The sequence below is a fragment of the Tursiops truncatus genome, chromosome 4 (assembly GCF_011762595.2).
Source record: "Tursiops truncatus isolate mTurTru1 chromosome 4, mTurTru1.mat.Y, whole genome shotgun sequence".
Lineage (NCBI taxonomy): Eukaryota > Metazoa > Chordata > Mammalia > Artiodactyla > Delphinidae > Tursiops > Tursiops truncatus.
Window position 1 is genome coordinate 113,188,481 of NC_047037.1, and position 19,582 is coordinate 113,208,062.

Consider the following 19,582-nt stretch of genomic DNA (forward strand, 5'->3'; position numbering starts at 1 on the left):
TCATAAAAAAATGGTCATTAGTTTCATGAAAATGAAAATAGAGAATTCAGATGAAAGTGATGACTAATTTACTCACACCACACACAAATTTAGAATTCAAGGTAATTTGAGGAAAAATCAGAATCCTCTCCGTGGGCACTTACCATCTTAAAAACATACAAAGCCAATGGAAATAGCCTCTGTTTTATTGCCCACCTCATTTAGCACCATTAAACTAGCCTTGAGTGTCTGAAGAAAACATAAACACGTTAGAGCAATATTCATTAGCATGTTGGTTTCTGTAGCATTTGGTCCATACACACATGCATCTCAGGGCCACCCCCAGGTACACATACACACATGCACACATGCTCTACTGCACTCAACGTCCTATGTATGCTCATATACATACTCCTACGTACACTCACACACACACACCTTACACATAATCACAAACCCAGGCTATACTTTCAGACACGCACACTCTTCTGTACACACAGTCCCTCCCTACACACACATCCTTTTTCTGAAAAACTATATTTACTTTTATTTTTAACTTTTATTTACTTTAAATTACACTTACACCCTAGAAAGCAAATTAAATCTTTGATCATACCTTCCCCACAAAGTTATTGTAAATCCCCCCCCCCCCAAAAAAAAGAAAAAAGTTTCCTGCTTGGCTCCTTTGGTATAGAGTGCAACTTCTTTTACTAACTAAGGAGAGATATTATCATAGGATAAATTCCTTGTGGAATGCATACCTAAACACCTTGAGGTTTTTATATATGGCAGTAATTAAGCACCGAATTTAAGTAGGAAAACAGACTTTTTCTTACCAATAAAAGCTTCATTTGGAATGAACATTATACCAGCTACAAGGGGAAATTCAGATTGTCTTTAACTGCAGTCATATTAACAGTGAAACATGTTATTAACAGGTGAGCATGTAAAAGTTCAAAATGGCCTTCTCCTGATTTATAGGTATATTTATCATCTTTGACATTATAATATTTAAGAAAAGAACTACACAGGCTCTGGCTGACTTTTATCATTGCAATTTTTACTGCACTCCTAATAGAAAAGAGTTCAGTATCAGCAGCGAGACATGCAAAACTATGCAGATTTTACCCTGAAGGAGATTATGCTAGAAATTCAGGCAAAGGGGCTTAACATAATAGTGCAGTAATAAGTTAGCTCTCTGCATTCAAAGATTTAAACTTTTGCTCTGCCACCTTCAGTCGGATCTGGATTTCAAATCACAGCAGTTTATCTGCACTTCTTAAATCTTAATTAGCTCGGCATGCAGACAGCCCCCAGGTAAAAAGAAAACCTGAAAAGTGTAGGCTTGTGCATGACATTGTGTAATTCAGGAAGTCGTGCAGAGGAAACATGTAGGTACTCATGCTTCTCCATCACTTTCATAAAGGAATTTCCATCAGTGTTTTTGAACTATAACACACAGAGTGAAATGTGTGCAAATTAAGAAGCCGTCGGAGGAAAAATGAATTAAATGGGACTGTGGTAAAATGCACTCCTAGAATGAAGAGTGTCATGAAGGTAAATATAGAAATGGGTGGCACACAGAGAAGACTCAAGGATAGGACATGCATGGGCGACACATTTGTGGCACTTATATCTTTATAGTCACGTAAGAGGCATTTGCGTGTGTGTATCAAAGAAGGGATACCTACTTGAATAGAAAGACTGAAGTTTTACTTTTCTCCACAGTCACCGTGTACACATTAGGATTTAAGTTTTTTTAAATACAATTTGCTAAATTTAAATCCTTGGAAAAAGGTGGCAGTCCTGGGATCATCCTAGGAGGATACGAGTTGCAGCCTTTCACTTGGTGAAGGAGGCCAGAGGAAGTCAAAGGGGTAAACAGCAAAAATAACTCTTTCTTGGGAGAGAAGCAATTATTGGATCAACAATATGAAACGCATAAATGTATCGTTTATCTCGCTATACATTTTCTCCACTCTAAAAATAATACCTTGTGCAACCTTAGAGAGCCTTATTCTGAAGAGCTGCTTACTTTCATCAGTGAATGATTTTACGGAGTGAACTATCAAGAAGCGTTTTAAGATTGCATTCACTTTGCATGTTGCTCCTGATATACAAAATATATCATTTTTAAAAGTCAAGGTTTTTTACGTAATAGACTTGTTTCCCCAGTAGAGTGAACTTTTCATGAAAGCCCTGGATATAACTGAGTTTTCTTTCATGTCTTAAAGCTTTTTAAAATTCATGAATTTTTCTTATCATTTTTGCAGCGAAGCAAAAGTATTTCCAAATCCTTTTTGAATTTTGTGTTTAATATTAACATATTAAAAATGTTAAAGAAATAGATGGAGTGGAATAAATCTTACATAAGAAAGTATTTGACTTTCGATGCATTTTAATATTACAAATGGGTCACTTATTCCTATTAAATCAGTTCCATTACCTGTCACAGAGCTGTCTAGATTGTCCGTACTGGATCCGGGCGTCTGTTCTAGTGCTCTCAGGGGCCTGGGGATTTCTAAAGCTTCCTCTTCATCATCAGCATCATCATCTGGAACATCTGTTTCCAAATCGGAAATCAAAGCTCCGGACATGTAACCTAATGGTGGAACCGGGGGCTGCGGAGGTTGATTATTGCTTTGAACATGCCTAGAATTCACAAGGGAAGGAAAAAAAAAAAGTACTGGTTAGCATTCCACAAAATTGTAATTAGAATGAAACAGCCTGCTGTGGTAACTAATTTTGTTTTCTTGCTTTCCTTTAACTAATTCTGGAGCTTACTATGCTTCCTTACATTTCAGCAGAGACAATGGTCTACATATACATGACTTGCCAAAACAGTAACAACAGTATAGACTATTACACTCTTCTATGGGTATTTACGGGATGATACACAGAGGAAAAAGACTACAGACCCAACATTTTTGTGCAAATAAATCACCCAGAGGAGAATAGGAATAGTCGTCACACATATCTATTTAAAGCTGATATTTTTTGGTCCAAAAAGAATACAATTACATTCCCAGTTTTGTGTCAAAGTTCTACTCAGCCTGTGTAACCCACATCACCTGCTGGCCCTTATGAAGAAAAGATGTCACATGAAAATCTAATACCAACACCTTCTCCCTCCAACCATGGCCCATTCGCTGCCCTACGAGGCTTTCCTCCTGCACGATCCCCCAGGAATCAGGCTGGGTGATTGTTTCCACTTGAACGAGTTTAGGTTAAACTGGGGAGGAATGGCTAATTTTGCTCTAGCTAATATTTTTGCATCTGTCTTAGCCACCAAAGTCTTAAACACCTCAAAGGCAGAAAAGATTCATCTCAGCACTCTGTGTTTAGAACAGTAGGTGTGCCAAATAAACCAGTTGCAATGAATGAATAACTCTAATTGCAACCTTGGGAAGTAGATAGAACTGGTATTATCACCTCTCTTTCAGAATTTTTTAAAGGGAGGTTCAAATTTAAGTGACTTAAGTTTCAAATAACATGGCTAGTAAAATGCAGAGCTGGACACTAGAGTCCAGTCAGCTCGCTTGGTGACTACTTAGGAGTTTTTTCTAAACCATAAAATGCTGAAGGAAAGTAAGTCTGTTATTTGTTACTGTCATTATAGAGGGAATATAGCATGTTTTGACACATTTGGTTTTCCTGGGGTTTTTTTTGCCTTGATACAAAATACTTAAAAGACCACTGGATTTAAGGGCGATTTATGCATTTTTATGGTTAGTTTTTGAGTTAAAGATACAAGATTTTCTTTAATATTTGCACTTATGGGGAAAATATTTCATTTTTCCAGAATTTGTTTAATATTCTTCTCCCAACTGCATTCTTGAACTTGTAACCAACTCCAATATTAACAAGATTCTAGACCTTTTAATGTTAAAAAACCTAAGATATTAGTTCTGGAAGCTACCTCAATATCATCAGGCCCACATCTTTAATTTAATAGATAAGGCATTTGAGGTCCCATTTATTACCTGGCATTCATCACAGCTCATTCACTGGAAAGTCAGGAAGTTTCCTAACTAATGCTTTCACAGAAAATCTTGAGTGTTGATGGCAACATCTTGCTCTAAGTGTAACCTCAAATTCTGTTTGTGAAGAGTGGATGGAGTGAGTCAAGTCATGAGCAAGAGAATATAAAGTGATATTTTATACATGAGCCATTCTTGTCTAATAATTTTCACTTTGGTCCTAAGAAGGACCGAACAGACCAACACTCTAGTCCTACAGCACTGGTGACACCTCTTAATGGAACCAAGACACACTGAGTGGTGAAAGTGTATTCCTTGAATTCGGGAGAATGAGGAGATGAACAGGAAAAGGGTACGTAACGTTTTTAAGTATCTTCTAGTAACAGGCACTGTGTTCTGCACTTCATGGGTCAATAGGAACAGAATCCCTGGAGGTGAAGCCTGGAATTATTATTTTTACATACTCCTCCTGTGATGTCGATGTGCAGCCCAGATGGGCTGGCACTGCCATCCTAGTAGGGCAAGGTCCTGTGCGAGCACATGAAGACTCATACCTTCTACACGGGGCGTCAGCATGGCATTCTGGAGGACTGTTGGATTAACAGAAGCATACTCAGAGAGAGAAGCAGGGTGTGCTCTGTGGGTACTTGGGGCAGGTGGACGAGAATTAGTTTGTTCACTCATTCAGCAAGTGTCTATAGAGCACTCACTAAGTGGGGCTCTAAGAGTGGAAAGACAGCAATAAACAACTCAGGTGAAAACCCAAGCCCTCTGAATAATAACAGCTATAATGTGTCTAGATAATTTACTAAGTACTATACAAGTGTAAACTCATTTAATTCTCCCAAAAACAATGGTGTGAAATAAAGAATTTGACCTTGCCCAAAGAGAAGTTAGACTTTTGCCTTGTACTCCTGAGAGGTAATCTCTAAGCTCTAGAACATCCTGTCTGATAAAATGTCTTTACTTGGAGGCCAGAGGCTCCTCCAGAAAGTCTAACTATATGATTTATGGAGGGAACTGCAAGTCACAGGATATCAGCTCACCTTCTGGAGGGGCCATAGACCCTGGTCAGCCACGCAGATAGTCAACCACATCTATGTGACAGACCCCCAATAAAGACTCTGAAACTCAAGGCTCATGTGAGTTTCCCTGGTTGACCCATATCGTCACACTGAGTTGCTGAGAAATTGTGCTTTTCACTACTCCACTGGGAGAGGACAAATGGAAGATCCGTCTTTGGAATTTCCTAGCCTTTCTCCCACGCATTTCTTCTCTTGCCTGATTTTAATCTACCTTTTCACTATAAGAAGCTATAACTTCAAGTATAATAGCTTTCAGTGAGTTCTGCGTCTCCTTCTAGCGATTCTTGAACCTGGGGGTAGTCTTGGGGACTCTCCAAACTTGTACATAGTGTCAGAAGTGAGGGTGGTCTTGGGGGGACTGCCCTCTCACTTTGTAGATGAGTCAATTCCTATTACCATTATATTTTACAAATGGGGGACTGAAGCACAGAAGTGTTAAGCGAGTTGCCCATTATCATGCAGCTAGTAAGGAGCGGCAGTGGTCGTGGTCCAGCCTTGGCTGACCCTAGTCAAATCCCAGACCAAACAATCAGAATATCTGGGGTTGGGGCCTATGCATCAGGTTATCCAGATGATTCCAAAACGCAAGCAGCGCTGAGACCCTCCAAGCTAGAATCTGTGCTTTAAAGGACTAATAGGCAGGGCTTCATTTAATTAACTTGAAAGAAATCCTCTGGCTCTTAAAGCAGCTGGCTTCAACTTCAATAGTTGTATTTTATAAAGCAGACTGATGCAAAATAATACTGTTTACCAGTAAAATGTCTTTGACCTTTGGAAAAACATCTGATGATTGAGAAAATGTTCAAGAACCTCTGGTTCTAAAAAAAGAACCTATGTTTGTAATAAGCTTTAAATGATATTCCTGGTTTGAGTATCTCTTTGTATATTTAGTTGTATTTTTAAAACACATAGTTCATTAACACTGAGAATAAGACATCTCATTATCAGCTCATCCCAGTAGCTAAAACTACCAAAAAAGAAGCTAAGGCTCTTTCATAAAACTTTAACTTCAAGCACAGGACGTAAATCAACATAAGATAATCAGAGGTATGTTACTGAGATTTCATTTTCAGGAGTCAAACTTACATGTTACTGTTTGGGAGAAGGGAGAGAAAATAAGAAAAAATAACTGCACAGAATTGTGAGAGTTGGTTCCACTTGTATTCCTGTCATATTTTTCACAGGATACATCAGCAGACTGCCATATATACCTTATGAAAGTTTATGAATCAATGAGAAAAAAAGGAATTTGGGATTTGTAATTTATTCTAGGGGCTTTTTTGTGTGTGTGTGCATTTACTGTTACTAACATTGTTGTTCTTTTCTGTCTCATTTAGTTCAGCCCAAAGAAGGTCTTTTAATAACTGACACTGACCATATGTGATTTGCAGAAGCTTACATTTACATATTCACAAACACATACAGAATTAATCACAGGCACTTTGAAGAATCTAAAAAGAGTCCTTCATTATGGTGTTGGAAGTGAGTTCAAGGATAAGCTAATTGAAGCTAAACTGTAAATTAGAAAAGATTCTGGTGTAGCCAAAAGTACTTGAGCCTGAAATTCAGCAGATCTGAATTCTTGCTCCAGTTCACTCTAATTAGTTGTGTGACTTTGGTCAAATTCTTTAACATTTCTTCAGTCAATTTCCTTATCTGGATGATGAAGGAGTTGTACAAAAGCATTTCTAACCCCAGCTGTAGAGTTCAATGAGACTCTCTTGTGAATTTAATGTGAAAGAACGTTTCCTCTATCCATGTGTTGAAAGCATGGGTCCCCTGACCTCATGAGGATATTTACCATGTTTGCTTTGCTATATCAAACTGATAGGCCCTTGTCAACTCATCCAGGTGAGCCTGCAGCATGGGCTGCATCTCTTCCCGTGGGGAGGGAGTTAGAGTTGCAGTGGACTGCTGTCCAAAGGAAATGGCAGGGGAAGAAGCCACGCCTCGGACAGGAGGTGTTGGGACACGATCATCATCTTCTTCCAGTTCATCTTCCATACCCTGGTGTAAATAAGTTTGTACTGGTAATGGTGGGCACCAGCTATCACTGTCATAGCTGAAATTAAATGAGGAAAAAAAGCACATTAACACTTAGGTGCGCACACACACACACACACACAAACACACACACACACACACACACACACACACACACAAATACACTGGCAATGAATGGCAACCACAGTAGCATCTAAAATGTTCTCCCAGTTTATTTCCTCCTGATTTCTGGTTGTTGGCACTATTATAGTAAATCACCTGGCTGTTATCTAATTTCTAATCATAAGTACATCGGTTATCTCAAGATCTCAATTTATTCTTAAAAGATCTTTTTAGCTAATTGTTACCCCGACAGTTACAAAAGGCAATAACTTCCCAACAAAGTTACTGACGTAGAAAAACCAAATTGCCAATTAAAGACAATTAATGAATTTAGTGCTTGTAGATTTAACTATTTTCTTCTCTTGTTCATCCTTGTGCACCAACAGAATATGCCAATATTCATCTAAGAAGTGTTTGATAATTTTATTTACTCTTATTCTAGATCTATGCCAACCTTTCATTCCATATGACATGTCAATCATTAAGACTTTGTGCTACAAAATGTATTCAATAGCCTTTCAACTGTCTTAATTTTCTTAATTTTTTCATTAGAAACTGATGTCTCCTTGTATCTCAACATCTCAAATCTACAGAAACAGAAATTTAAAACCTAATCCTATAAAATATATATTAAAAAGAAAAACAACAATTTTAAAAACAGCATGTTTTAGGGATTCTGGTTAGGGAACATAGAAAATTAATCCCCAATGTTTTAATTGTGACACAAAATCAGTAGCATTTTTATTTACACCTTCTCTGTTGTGCTATTATTTTCTTAAATCAAATAGATCCCAATGCACTTTTAAATGGAGACTTAAGGATAAGATAAGCAATTTTATTAGATGTAATTGTCCTATAAATTCAACCTCTTAAATATCCCCCAAGTCTTTATTCTACACTTCACCTCTACTCCCACGATCACAGATCAATCTCCTTCTGAGATGAACCAGCCCATTAGCTTTCCTAGTCTCTTGGAATGTCATCATCATCCCTTCTATATCTTCCATACAGGCAATCGGATTATATTTCTAAAATCTTCATTCACATCACACCTATGCTTAAATTATTAGTGATATTGCTAATGTAAGAAAAAGTTCAAACCCATTAGCAAGGACTAAAAAAAGATACTTCCCCATCTCATCAGCCTATTATTCTAGCTTAATTTCCCATTATTTCCCCAACACCAGCCTACTCTATGTTTTTTTAATCTCTGGGTCTGTATATGACTACTCTCAAATCATGTGACTGTGAGCTCCTGCTTCTCCTTCAAGGTTCAAGTCAAATGTCCTCAGTTTTGTGAGCCTTCTCTGCTCCCACCATATGGAACTGATTACAATTCCATGATACTTATACTGTGCACTCCCCATGTTATACTGGAATTATTTGTCTCACGTCTCTTTTTCCCCACTATTCTATGAGATCCTTAACTCGAGAACTCTGTAATTCTCCACTTTGCATTTCCAGCACCTATTACAGTATCTAGCATATAGAAGGTTTCTATTAAAGAAACTGAAAATAGAATATTACAAAAATATATATCTAGTCTTGATGTCCCTTACAAAACACTAATTTGTAAATGTCCAGATGATTCTTGAATAGTTTCACTGGAGTGTCTTTCCAATTATCCTGTTTAAAAATGAATTTGTCAAAAAGCCTATACATGGATGTTTATAGCAGCTTTGTTTATAATTAGTGAAACTTCGAAGCAACAAAGATGTCTTTCAGTAGGTGAATGAGTAAATAACTCGTGGCATATCCAGATAATGGAATATTATTCAGTGCTAAAAAGAAATGCACGATCAAGCCATGATAAGACATGGAGGAATCTTAAATGCATATTACCCAAGTGAAAGAAGCCAACCCGAAAAGGCTACATACTGTATGATTCCAACTATATGACATTTTGGAAAAGGCAAAACTATGAAGACAGTAAAAAGATCAGTGGTTGCCAGAGGTTAAGGGGAGGGAGGGATGAACAGACTGAGCACAGAGGATTTTTACAACAGTGAAACTACTCTGGATGATACTACAATGGTGGATACATGTCATTATACACTCATCCAGTTTTTCTTTGTACATCGGCACACAGAATGTACGACACCACGAGTGAACCGTAAAGTAAACCATGAATGTTGGGTGATAATTATGTGGCAATGTAGTTTCATCAGTTTATCAAATGTACCACTTTGGTGGGAGATGTTGATAGTGGCAGAGGCTATGCATGTGTGGAGGCATGGGAAATTGGGAAATTGTGTATTTTTTTGCTCAGTTTTGCTGTTAACCTACAACAGATCTAAAAAAATAAAGTCTATTTAAAACTCCTCAAGTTATCATCCTTTGATTTGACCAACATGTGTCAGGTAACTGGATCTTTTTATAGAGCATAAAATCCGGTGGGGCAGACGATAGGTAGCAAATAATCAAAGATACCAAGTATTATAAGAATAAAGCAGGGAGGCTGAAATTAGTTTGGGGCTTGGGTGAGGCTCTGCCGGCCACTGAAAAAGGGGATATTCTAGGTAACACATGAGAGGGCCCAGAGGAAGAGAAAATTTAAAGTATTTGAAGAACTCAGCTTTCTAACTGGTAACAGCTGGCCAATAGAGAAGGTTGGTTATAGATGAGGCAGGAGAGGTGAGTATGTGCTAGATCATGAAGGGCTTCATCAGCCCCAAGAAAGAGTTTGGAATTTTGCCTGTGGGTGATGGATAGTCACTGAGAGGTTTTATACAGAGTGTGATGACATCTTTGGCTGTTAAATTTTCATCTCTTGTTGAGGGTACCTGAATAATCTTCTACCTCGATGAGTTGCAAACTGAATACTTTGTTTCAGAAGCCCTGTATAATCTGATAATATCTCTTCTGAAATGTCTTTTACATTTTAGTATCAGGCACACTTTAGTGTGTTACAAATAACCACTCTTATATATTAGAAAATATCAACGGTTAAACTTGTATTCCCATTTCTTGGCTATATAAGTACCAGTATGACCCGAGAAAATATATTGCTCTAAAACGATGGCATTTTTAATGTTTTTTATGTTGGAGATCACAGTTAGATTTCATTCGAAGATAAGAGTCTGTGGTGTAAAAGTTCATAATGACGATCCCAGTTGGATTTATTGCTTTTAATTTTCCCCATCTTCTAATCAATCTTGCACATCACTTACACTTTCTGTCTATGAAAACATCAGAACTCTTGGAATAAAACATTCACTTCACTTTACTCTGTTCTGTCCATTAAATGTGTCAAAGCCTCAACCTACCTTTTCAGATGTTTTCTTCAGTTTCTCAACAAGAATCTCCTGCTCAAAAGAAATTGGTTTGTTTCCTCCTTTCTTTGTACTTTTCCATTCTGGTGCATTAGTTTAAAGAATTCAACTTATTTCAAATAAGCTAGACTCCTCCAATTTCACCTAGCTTACTCTTACAAATCCTTCAAGCTACAGGCTAAATCCCATATCTTTTATAAAGATTTCCCTGATGAGGCCAAGTAGCACTGATATATAACTCTTCTGAACTTGCACTGATAATATTTTTGCACATTTGCTTGAAAATTGATTATACACTGTCTTCTGCCATTTCCAATGTTGATTTCTGTAACTGTTGTCCAACTTATTTTAGTATTTAACCTTTCACATGTTAATAGTATTTTTTCCTCAAGTGGATTTAAGCTACATTAACATAATGACATTGAGCTATTCCTGTTTGGCCACATCTGATGTAATACCTTAAAAATAGTATATGATAAGCATATTTATTGATTTGAAATGAAAACTCACAAACTGCTTCATTATTAAGAATGCTTAGGTTTCTTTCCTTAACTTACTTAACTTTAAATGCTATATTATTAAGTCAAACAAAAATATGTATAAGTAGCCTAATTTTTTTTTAAAAACTGCCCATTTTCAATATGGAATATGCATCCTGTTATACTTTATCAATAGTTATAATTAAATTTATTTCATAAACTTGTTACAAAATAGCACAATTTTATTCTATAAACTAGTACATGTACTTTCCTTGCTTACATAGACTATTGTCAGGGATGTCCTACCTTTGAACAAAGAAAGAACATTTATATATTCAATCTTTCAAATGGAAGTAGGGAATTATCTCCTAAAATTTCCCTACTTCATAAGTACTAAACTATGCTTACTTCAAATAATTCAAAGGGAACACACATATGGAATGAAAATACATATAGAACATAAGAAAAGGAGTAAGTAATGGTACATATATCATGTATTAAGGTAACATAAAAAATTGTAATTAGTTTCACTCAACTCATTTTTTTATTATTCAAATACCATCAGGCAAAGGAGAGTCTACCATAAAATATGAGTTTTAACATTATACAGTTACATTACATAATGTACTAAATGACTAAAAAATATTCTAATTGCTATTCCATTTAACTAGAATGGGTGTTTATCATCAATTCTGCCAAGTCTTTTCTACAAAGAAAATCTAGAACAGTAGTGAGCAAACTCTGTCCCCCTGTGGAACAGAAGCAGAACTAAGAAAAATCCATGGATTCATCTCAGTCATTTATGCAAGAAGTGGAAAATAGAGAGAGGGGGATAAAAGAAAGTCTAGGCGAAGAACATGAGAGAACAGGTCAAAGAAATTTGGGATATGGTGCAAATCATACGATGGGGACAACTGTGCATCACCTCTGAGGTATTCATGTCTTAATTCATTCCAGAACAACAGATACTTAGGTTTTGTGCAGTTTCTGAGGAAGGGCAAGAAAATAATAGATGACTCTATGAATGTTATGCAAAGCATAGTTCTGGTTTCAGAGTTTCCTTCATATTTACAGATGTATATCTTTGAGCAATGAAAATTCAACTTTTTCTTGCAGTAACCTAAAAAAGACTGTGAAAACGATTCTAATGCCAATCCAAAGGTCTTTTGGCCAACCTTTCCTAGAGGAGCTTTTGTTCTTTGACTTCCTGTCAGTGAAATATGAGGCATCATATTATCTGTCTTGCCTGGTGAATAATAAGCAGGATGGCAACAAATCAATGTTGCATGTGAACTAACTTGTGAAAGGCCAGATACAAACACCAAACTACTAATAAAAATACAATAAAGTTCAACAACCACAAAAGCCTGCCAATTTCTAATTGCAATAGCAAAACAAAGCATTAGTTTTCTATTGAATTACTACTGAATTCTTCCTAGCATCATATGATTACATTAAAATACATTATATTTATAGCTAAGAACAAACATTTTGATACATTTTTGTCTAGCTGAGAGAGGCATATTGATGAGAGAGAACATTTACCATTGTTGATATAGTACTGAATTAACAAATCATCGTCTATTAGGACAATGATTTGATAACATTTGATATTTAGTATTGTGGGGGGAAAATAGCTCAAGAAAGGCCAAGAAAGATAAAATCTATCCCTCTCTCTCCATCCTGCTGCCATTGCCTTATTTTATTCTCTTATCATTTTCATGGTATTGGCCATTCTGCTGCAATATCCCATACATTATCTACCTGCCCTAGCCTCATGTCCTCCAATCCACCTTCTATACCCAAAGATCAGAATTCCTATAAGACATACAAGACTTCACAACTGGCCTCACGACACCTTCTCAAATTATCTTCTATCCTGTGCATGTTTCAAGCTCAACAAACCTCATATGGCAGAAAGATATAGACAAGCAAGTAGAATGCAATGTGATGAGTATTACAATAGAGAAGTAAGTTTAAGGAATAATGACAAATAAAGGAAAGGTAAGTAACCTTAACTAGAATAGGGTGGGGTTTCAAAGGAAAAGTAGGAAGTACTAAAGGAAAACTAATGGGACTATTCCTTTTTTTCCTCATCTTTCATTTTATTTCTATTTTTTGCCTTTGGCTAGGAAAATTTCTCTCCATCTGCATGACTAATAGTGACATTAGTAACGTTTTGTTGTACTCATTGGTTAGAAAGCTATTCTGATGTGGTGGTTACTTTATGTTAGGGACTACTTCTCATTATCTTTGTCCTTTTTGCTTCTGGCTCAGAGCCTGGCACCCAACAGACACCCAACTCTGGGTACTATTATTTGTGAATAAGTGATTTAAGATTCACCTCAAAACTCAACTTCTATATGCTTGCCCCAGCCTTATCTGGCATACATGGTTATCCCTTTCTGTATGCAAGTTATTATTTTGTACACATTGCTTAGCTAGGGCTTGCCATACAAAATAGTGTGTGTGTGTGTGTGTGTGTGTGTGTGTGTGTGTGTGGTTTCTGGTCTCTACCTCTGAATTCTGTGAGTTTCCTAAATCAGGGATCACATCCTCCTTATTAATTGTGTTTTTGTTTCTTTCATCTCTTTTGCTTTCCTTTCTGGCACTGGGCTTAACAGTTCTTAAAAAAAATGTATGTTGAATAAGGTCTCTATTATGATATACTAAAACAACAAAAACAAAATCTACATATCACCATAAGAAGTACAATTGCTGAATCCTTGTTTGTTAAAAATTATTAAAAACAGGTGACTTCTAAAGCTTTTTGTTTATATTTCAAGAAAACTTTAAATTTGCATAAGTTTCAAATCAAGGCATATAAACTATTCTATAAAAGCTCAAAGTTAGGGCTTCCCTGGTGGCGCAGTGGTTGAGAGTCCGCCTGCCGATGCAGGGGACGCGGGTTCGTGCCCCAGTCCGGGAGGATCCCACATGCCGCAGAGCGGCTGCTCCTGTGAGCCATGGCCACTGAGCCTGCGTGTCCGGAGCCTGTGCTCCGCAACGGGAGAGGCCACAACAGTGAGAGGCCCGCATACCGCAAAAAAAAAAAAAAAAAAAAAAAAAAGCTCAAAGTTAATATCATGAAGAGCAGAGTATAAATATAGAAAATATTTAAAAATCTTTTTTCAGTATTATAAGGTTTTCACATTAGAAAATACAAAAATATTAATAAGATAACAAGAGATGGACAAAGTCATCATCATCTCAAATCTACTAATCAAGATTCCAAATTACCTACAATATTTACGCTATCTGAGTTCAAGACTTTATGTTTGTAAATGTTTAACAACACTACTTTTCTCTCCCCAGTTTACAAGTTCTATTTTCTTATTTTCTAATTACAGCCTTTAAAATGCATTTTTCTAAGCCCTGTAATAATATTTTCTTGTGAAACACACACCTCTGTTCCCTGCTTCCCTGCCTAGGAATTGTGTGACACTAACATATTTTATTATTGATATGTATTACATAAGATCATGGGCAAAATTTTGTTTTTAAAAAAGTCAGAGAAAGAAGGTATACTTTTAACTTCCTATTTCAGGTGTGAACGTTTTAACAAAAGTATAATAAAAATGACATGCATATATATGGGAACTACAATCTCACAAAAGCAAATGAAGCCCTTTGGAGGGAAAGAAAGATATAGAGAAAAAATATGGAGGTATGCTTATTTATATATATGCATGCCCATCTATCTATCTGTGTATATAATGAATATTTAGAGTATATGTGTATATATATTAGGTAACTGAAAGAAAAAGCAAATGGAATCTTTTTTCGGAAGCAAATGTGATAAAGAAAGTTCTAGTTAGGAAAATGAATCTGGAGACCTCAAAGACAGCAATTATGTAAGAAAAAAGGAGATGGAGAAAAAATTATAAGCATGTGCATGTGATCTTTATGTAAAACAAGATAAGAAATAAAATCATTATTTAAATAAACTGAGATATTTTAATACCTAAATACTTCTAAATAAAGGAAAACTTGGAATAAAAAGCTGCCTCTATTCTGCATTTTTCTTAGTCAAAAGCAATGGGTGACCTGGAAATTGTGAGGAAGACAGAGCACTTAGAATTATTAAAATAGAAAAAGAGACTATGTTTCTTCTGACTAGCTATTTTTTTTTGGATTAAAAAATAAACAGTATCAATGTCTTTCTACTTCAAAATCAATTAACACTTAAACTAACAGAGGAAAACAAACCAATTCTTGTGAGATGTTTGGGAAAGAATAAGGAAGCTGGATACTTAACTTAAAACTCTTAAAGGAAATTTTCTAACTTAAAAGGTTTTGTTACAGAGTGTGCATTGGCTTGAACCTCCTTTATTGTTTGGACCCCTAAATTCCCATCAAAGCTGATGATTAAAGTCCTACCCACTGGCCAGATCCCTACAATTATCCCATTGTGATGGAGCTCAACAGTGGGCGCCCTGCTATGGCCAGACATCAAGTCATTAGAGAAATGCGAGGGATGATGAAGAAGGTTATTTTAATTTCCTTTTCAGCCCTTCTCAGGAGTGCCTCTTTAGTTCACAGAGCTCTGGGCTACTTGCTTTCAAACTAACAAGCAATATTATAAATGGAGGCTGCATTATCATGATTGCAGACAATCTAAGGCACTTGATGGCCAAGGATTCTACGTCCTCAATATGTGCTGTGTTGTATTTATCAGCTAAAAATATATAGATGGGGCAAACAATAAAAGAGGGGGGGAGCAATGAACAGGTTGGGAAGGCGGCAGGGAAAACAGGAAGACGACACAGTATCAAGACAAAAATGCATAACAGAGAAAGGAGGATAGCCCTGGGCATTTTGCTGGTATATGAGATATTTTTACCCATTTTCTTGCAGTTCCACTGCATAGTGTTCCAGCTCTGTACCAGGAAGGGGCTGGACTGGGGGAGGAGGTAGCGGAACATTGGCCCAGGTTGATCCATTGTTTTTCTGTGCTTTAGAAGAGTTTTTATTTTTCTTCTTTTTTCCACCTTTCCCACCTGAAAATAATAATACATTTATTCAGACATAGTGAATATCACAAGAAACAGAGTATATCAGGCAGGAAGATGTATTTATGTTTTCAAAACACCAGAATCAGTATGTTACAGCTGTTAAAAGCTATAAACAATGAAATGATATAATAAGAAAAACATTTTTATAAATCACTCAAAATGATATTGTTTCTTTCACAATGCATTAACTGCAGAGTTGAATGAACCAAAAACATGGCTGCGGTAGCAAAAGCTAATTTATTGATTTATTCACGTCTGCTGCCTCCACATTTTCATTGTTAGATGAAATAATGGGCCATAACAAATTCTTTCAAATGTCAGATTTTAGTGCGTTTATAATGCTCCTTTGCATAATCTGTCTCGGTGGAAAATGCAGTATCTAAGGATACAGGCTAAACTTTTCCATTAGAATTTACTCAATTTAATTAATCCAGGCGAGTAACAGTTTTCTCTCAAAAGTAACTTATAAAAATCAATCAACTACAATCTGAGGATACTTATAAATCTTTCACAATGATATGTTTTATAGAATTTCTGACTAATGAATGGCACAATTATTTTTGCATATAGTGAGAGTAGTTCCCAGATGTCTAAGCATAACATTTCTTAAAATTCCAAATATGGGGAAGTTAATGGAAATAGAGTAATCAGTTTCAGTATTCTCATAATACAAATGAATTCATGTACAAAACATGAGCAGAAAGTAGGTTGGCAGCATATAAGCCATATCTGGAATTACCAGAGCTTAATGAAATAGAGTTTAAAAAATATAAAAATATAGTTTTATCATTTGTTCAGTGCAGTACTTTTTACTCCGCCAAAATTAAGTACATCAAGTTTCTTCCCAAGTGGCCCACAGTTGGATGCAGAAACGTGTACTTCTTGAGCAGAATGACAAAAAAATGTTTCAGGGGAACCTAAGCAACTTCTGTCACTCCCACTACAGTCAATAGCTGTATCTCCAAAAAAAAAAAATGGTATTGACCCCTTGGACTACATCTTTCTGGAACTAAAAGTTATGAGCATCAAATTGTAGCAGAGCTATCTAACAATAGAGATACCACTGAAGTTTACCTCATTTCTTTTCTTCTACCAATTACTAACCTGCATCAGCCAATTCAGAAAATTATAATAACTTTGAGTGCCAGAAAGTGATGAAACTACTGAACTGGACGTATACACTATTGCCAATTATGGAATTATGTCTGTTTTCTAGGTAGTGTGCACATATACACACATATTTAAAAGAGCATCCCTGAAAACTGAGTGCTTTCACCTTTCCTTTCACTTTTTATCTTTGGCAGAAGAAGTATTAAGAGAAAGGAGAACAGGTATCTTCTGCTTTGAGGATAAGAGCTGGATCTCTGGGTTTGAAAACTAGTTTCTCACCTACTTGACAAGTTATTCATAGATATCACCTCAATTTCCATACATGTAAAAAAATATAAAGTTACTATCTTGGGGGGTTATTTTGAGTATTACAAGAGATAAGGCATATAAATGGCTCAGAATATATAGAATGTTCAGTAAATGCCAGTCATTATCACACTCTCGCATCTCCTCTATCTCAAAGCAAACTAAATCCTACCTGTTTCCAAAGCCATTCCACACCCAACTCCTACCCCAATGAGGATCCCAGAAATAATCCGATTCTCAGAATAAAAATAATAAACCTGATTGAATTTAAGTCTGTAATTTTTGTGTTTAAGGTAGGTGAGCCTTAATTCTTTGTTTCTTGATCAAAACAATCATAAACAAGATTGTATCTTTCTCGGTAGTATCAGAACTATGTCTCAATACTTAAAAGAAGAATGGGTTGGGCGTGTGTTCTTCATAGCTTTTCCCTAGTTGTACCTCTTTTATCCCTTGTATATTTATATGTGTACTATGCTCTTTTCACTTTTTATAGCACTTTTAGAAATGTTATATGATCACCACCAGAACTGAGTGACACAAATAGGGAAGTTTTTACATCTCCATTTTATAGATGAGAAAATAGAGGTTCTTTCTGTGTTTGTGGTCCGTATTCACACTGTAAGAGAACAAGCAATTTAGAAGGCAGCAGCTTTACTGGAAATTACAATTTCAGCAGCTCTGAACCCAGCTCTGTTGAAATCCTTGTCCAAGGTCAGGAAAGCCATTATCAACTCTTCCAAACAACTTACTTAAAAATGTGCTGTGGAAGCAGAGGTGATTCATAGGGGGAATTTGGGAGGGTTTTCCATACAATGTCTACTTTCCCCTCTTTGGGGGAAATTTCTGCCTCTCATTGTGGGTACTTTTGGTAAGACTATCAATCAACATGCTTTGTCTTCTCTAGAATGAGTTAAGAGGTGGGCTCTTAGCATAATAGTGGCATATGATATGAGCTAAGAAAATTAAATTCTCTATCTGAGATCTGTATCTTGATCTAAGTGAACCCATTCATTGTGTTGCTGTTTACTTGCCACCAAAGATCATCAAGCATTTTAAGGTGAGAACTGCCTGCATTATATTTTAGGGGAACATATTTTGATGACTTGCAAACATATTTGATCCGTCCCTCTTCAACTGAAAATGTAAATATTTGGATTTATATTTACTTATGCTGAACAAATGATTTCTATGTAAAGAAAATTATGAAAATAGCTCATTTTAAAATTAAACTTATAGTCTATTTTAAACAAATACTGGCATATAAAAAGATTTAGTTATTACTACTGGCACTGTGTTGTATATGCATGTATATATATAAAATTATGATTGCAGATACTATTTTGAAAAAATCTGAGTTTTATATTTTTTAATGGTTGGCTTTTTTAAGAGAAGTGCTAAGAACTTATGTATTTAATAAATCATAAGAGTGTTTCAAAAAGGGTGAGAAATTCATTCATATAACTCAGGAATGTCCAATTTTCTTTATTACTGTGATTATTTTAAATTTGTTTTATCACTGTGCACAAATTAAGAAAACCTTATAATATCAGTATGATATGATCCAATATCCATAGGGAAGTTTGATCTTAAATCTAAGCTTTAGGAAACATACCTCTGATTATAAGCACAAAACAAACTAATATTAAGCTCAATTTGACTAAACTAAGAAGAGAATAATCTCATCACTCTTACCTCCTAAAGAATGCTTTCTATCACCAATTTAAGTAATTTTGTATTCAAATGTAGATGAAGTAGTTAATATAATTCATATATATATATATATATATATATATATATATATATATATAAATGTCACTCAGATTAATGGATTCAAAAAAGCAGTAAGCACTATTGTGAATCATGTTCTGCTTACAATTACTCAAAAGATAACTTTAAAAACTCAGTGGTAATCAAGATATACAGAATATTTAATAAGGAATTCACAGAAGGTCTTAAACAATCCATGGCTTACAATATATAGATTAAAAAGAAAAAAATATATATATATATATTGATTGAGACTTTGCATATCTTGAATGAAATAAGCCTAGGATAAAATTAATTTTTTAATTATTCAGTACAATTGTGGGATTCCTCATAAATAAATGACAGTACAAATGACATATAAGGTTATTCAAAAAAATTCCCCTATATAATTAAGCCAGTTTAAATTCATAACAGATGTTTAAAATTTTCTGCATTCTACAATGTATCTAATTCTACCAATAGGTAAGAAGAGCAAATGGCTCA

General features: G+C 35.6%; 1 protein-coding gene across 1 annotated transcript in view; it reads right to left on the reverse strand.

The window, feature by feature from the left end:
- ROBO2 (roundabout guidance receptor 2) overlaps positions 1-19,582 on the reverse strand; it is a 197,957-nt gene that overhangs the window by 23,279 nt on the left and 155,096 nt on the right. Inside the window, exons 20-22 of the mRNA XM_073804650.1 lie at positions 15,745-15,901; positions 6,846-7,106; positions 2,426-2,631 (exon numbers count right to left, since the gene is read on the reverse strand). Of these exons, the coding sequence (XP_073660751.1) occupies positions 2,426-2,631; positions 6,846-7,106; positions 15,745-15,901 (624 nt within the window). The remainder of the gene's footprint in view (positions 1-2,425; positions 2,632-6,845; positions 7,107-15,744; positions 15,902-19,582) is intronic.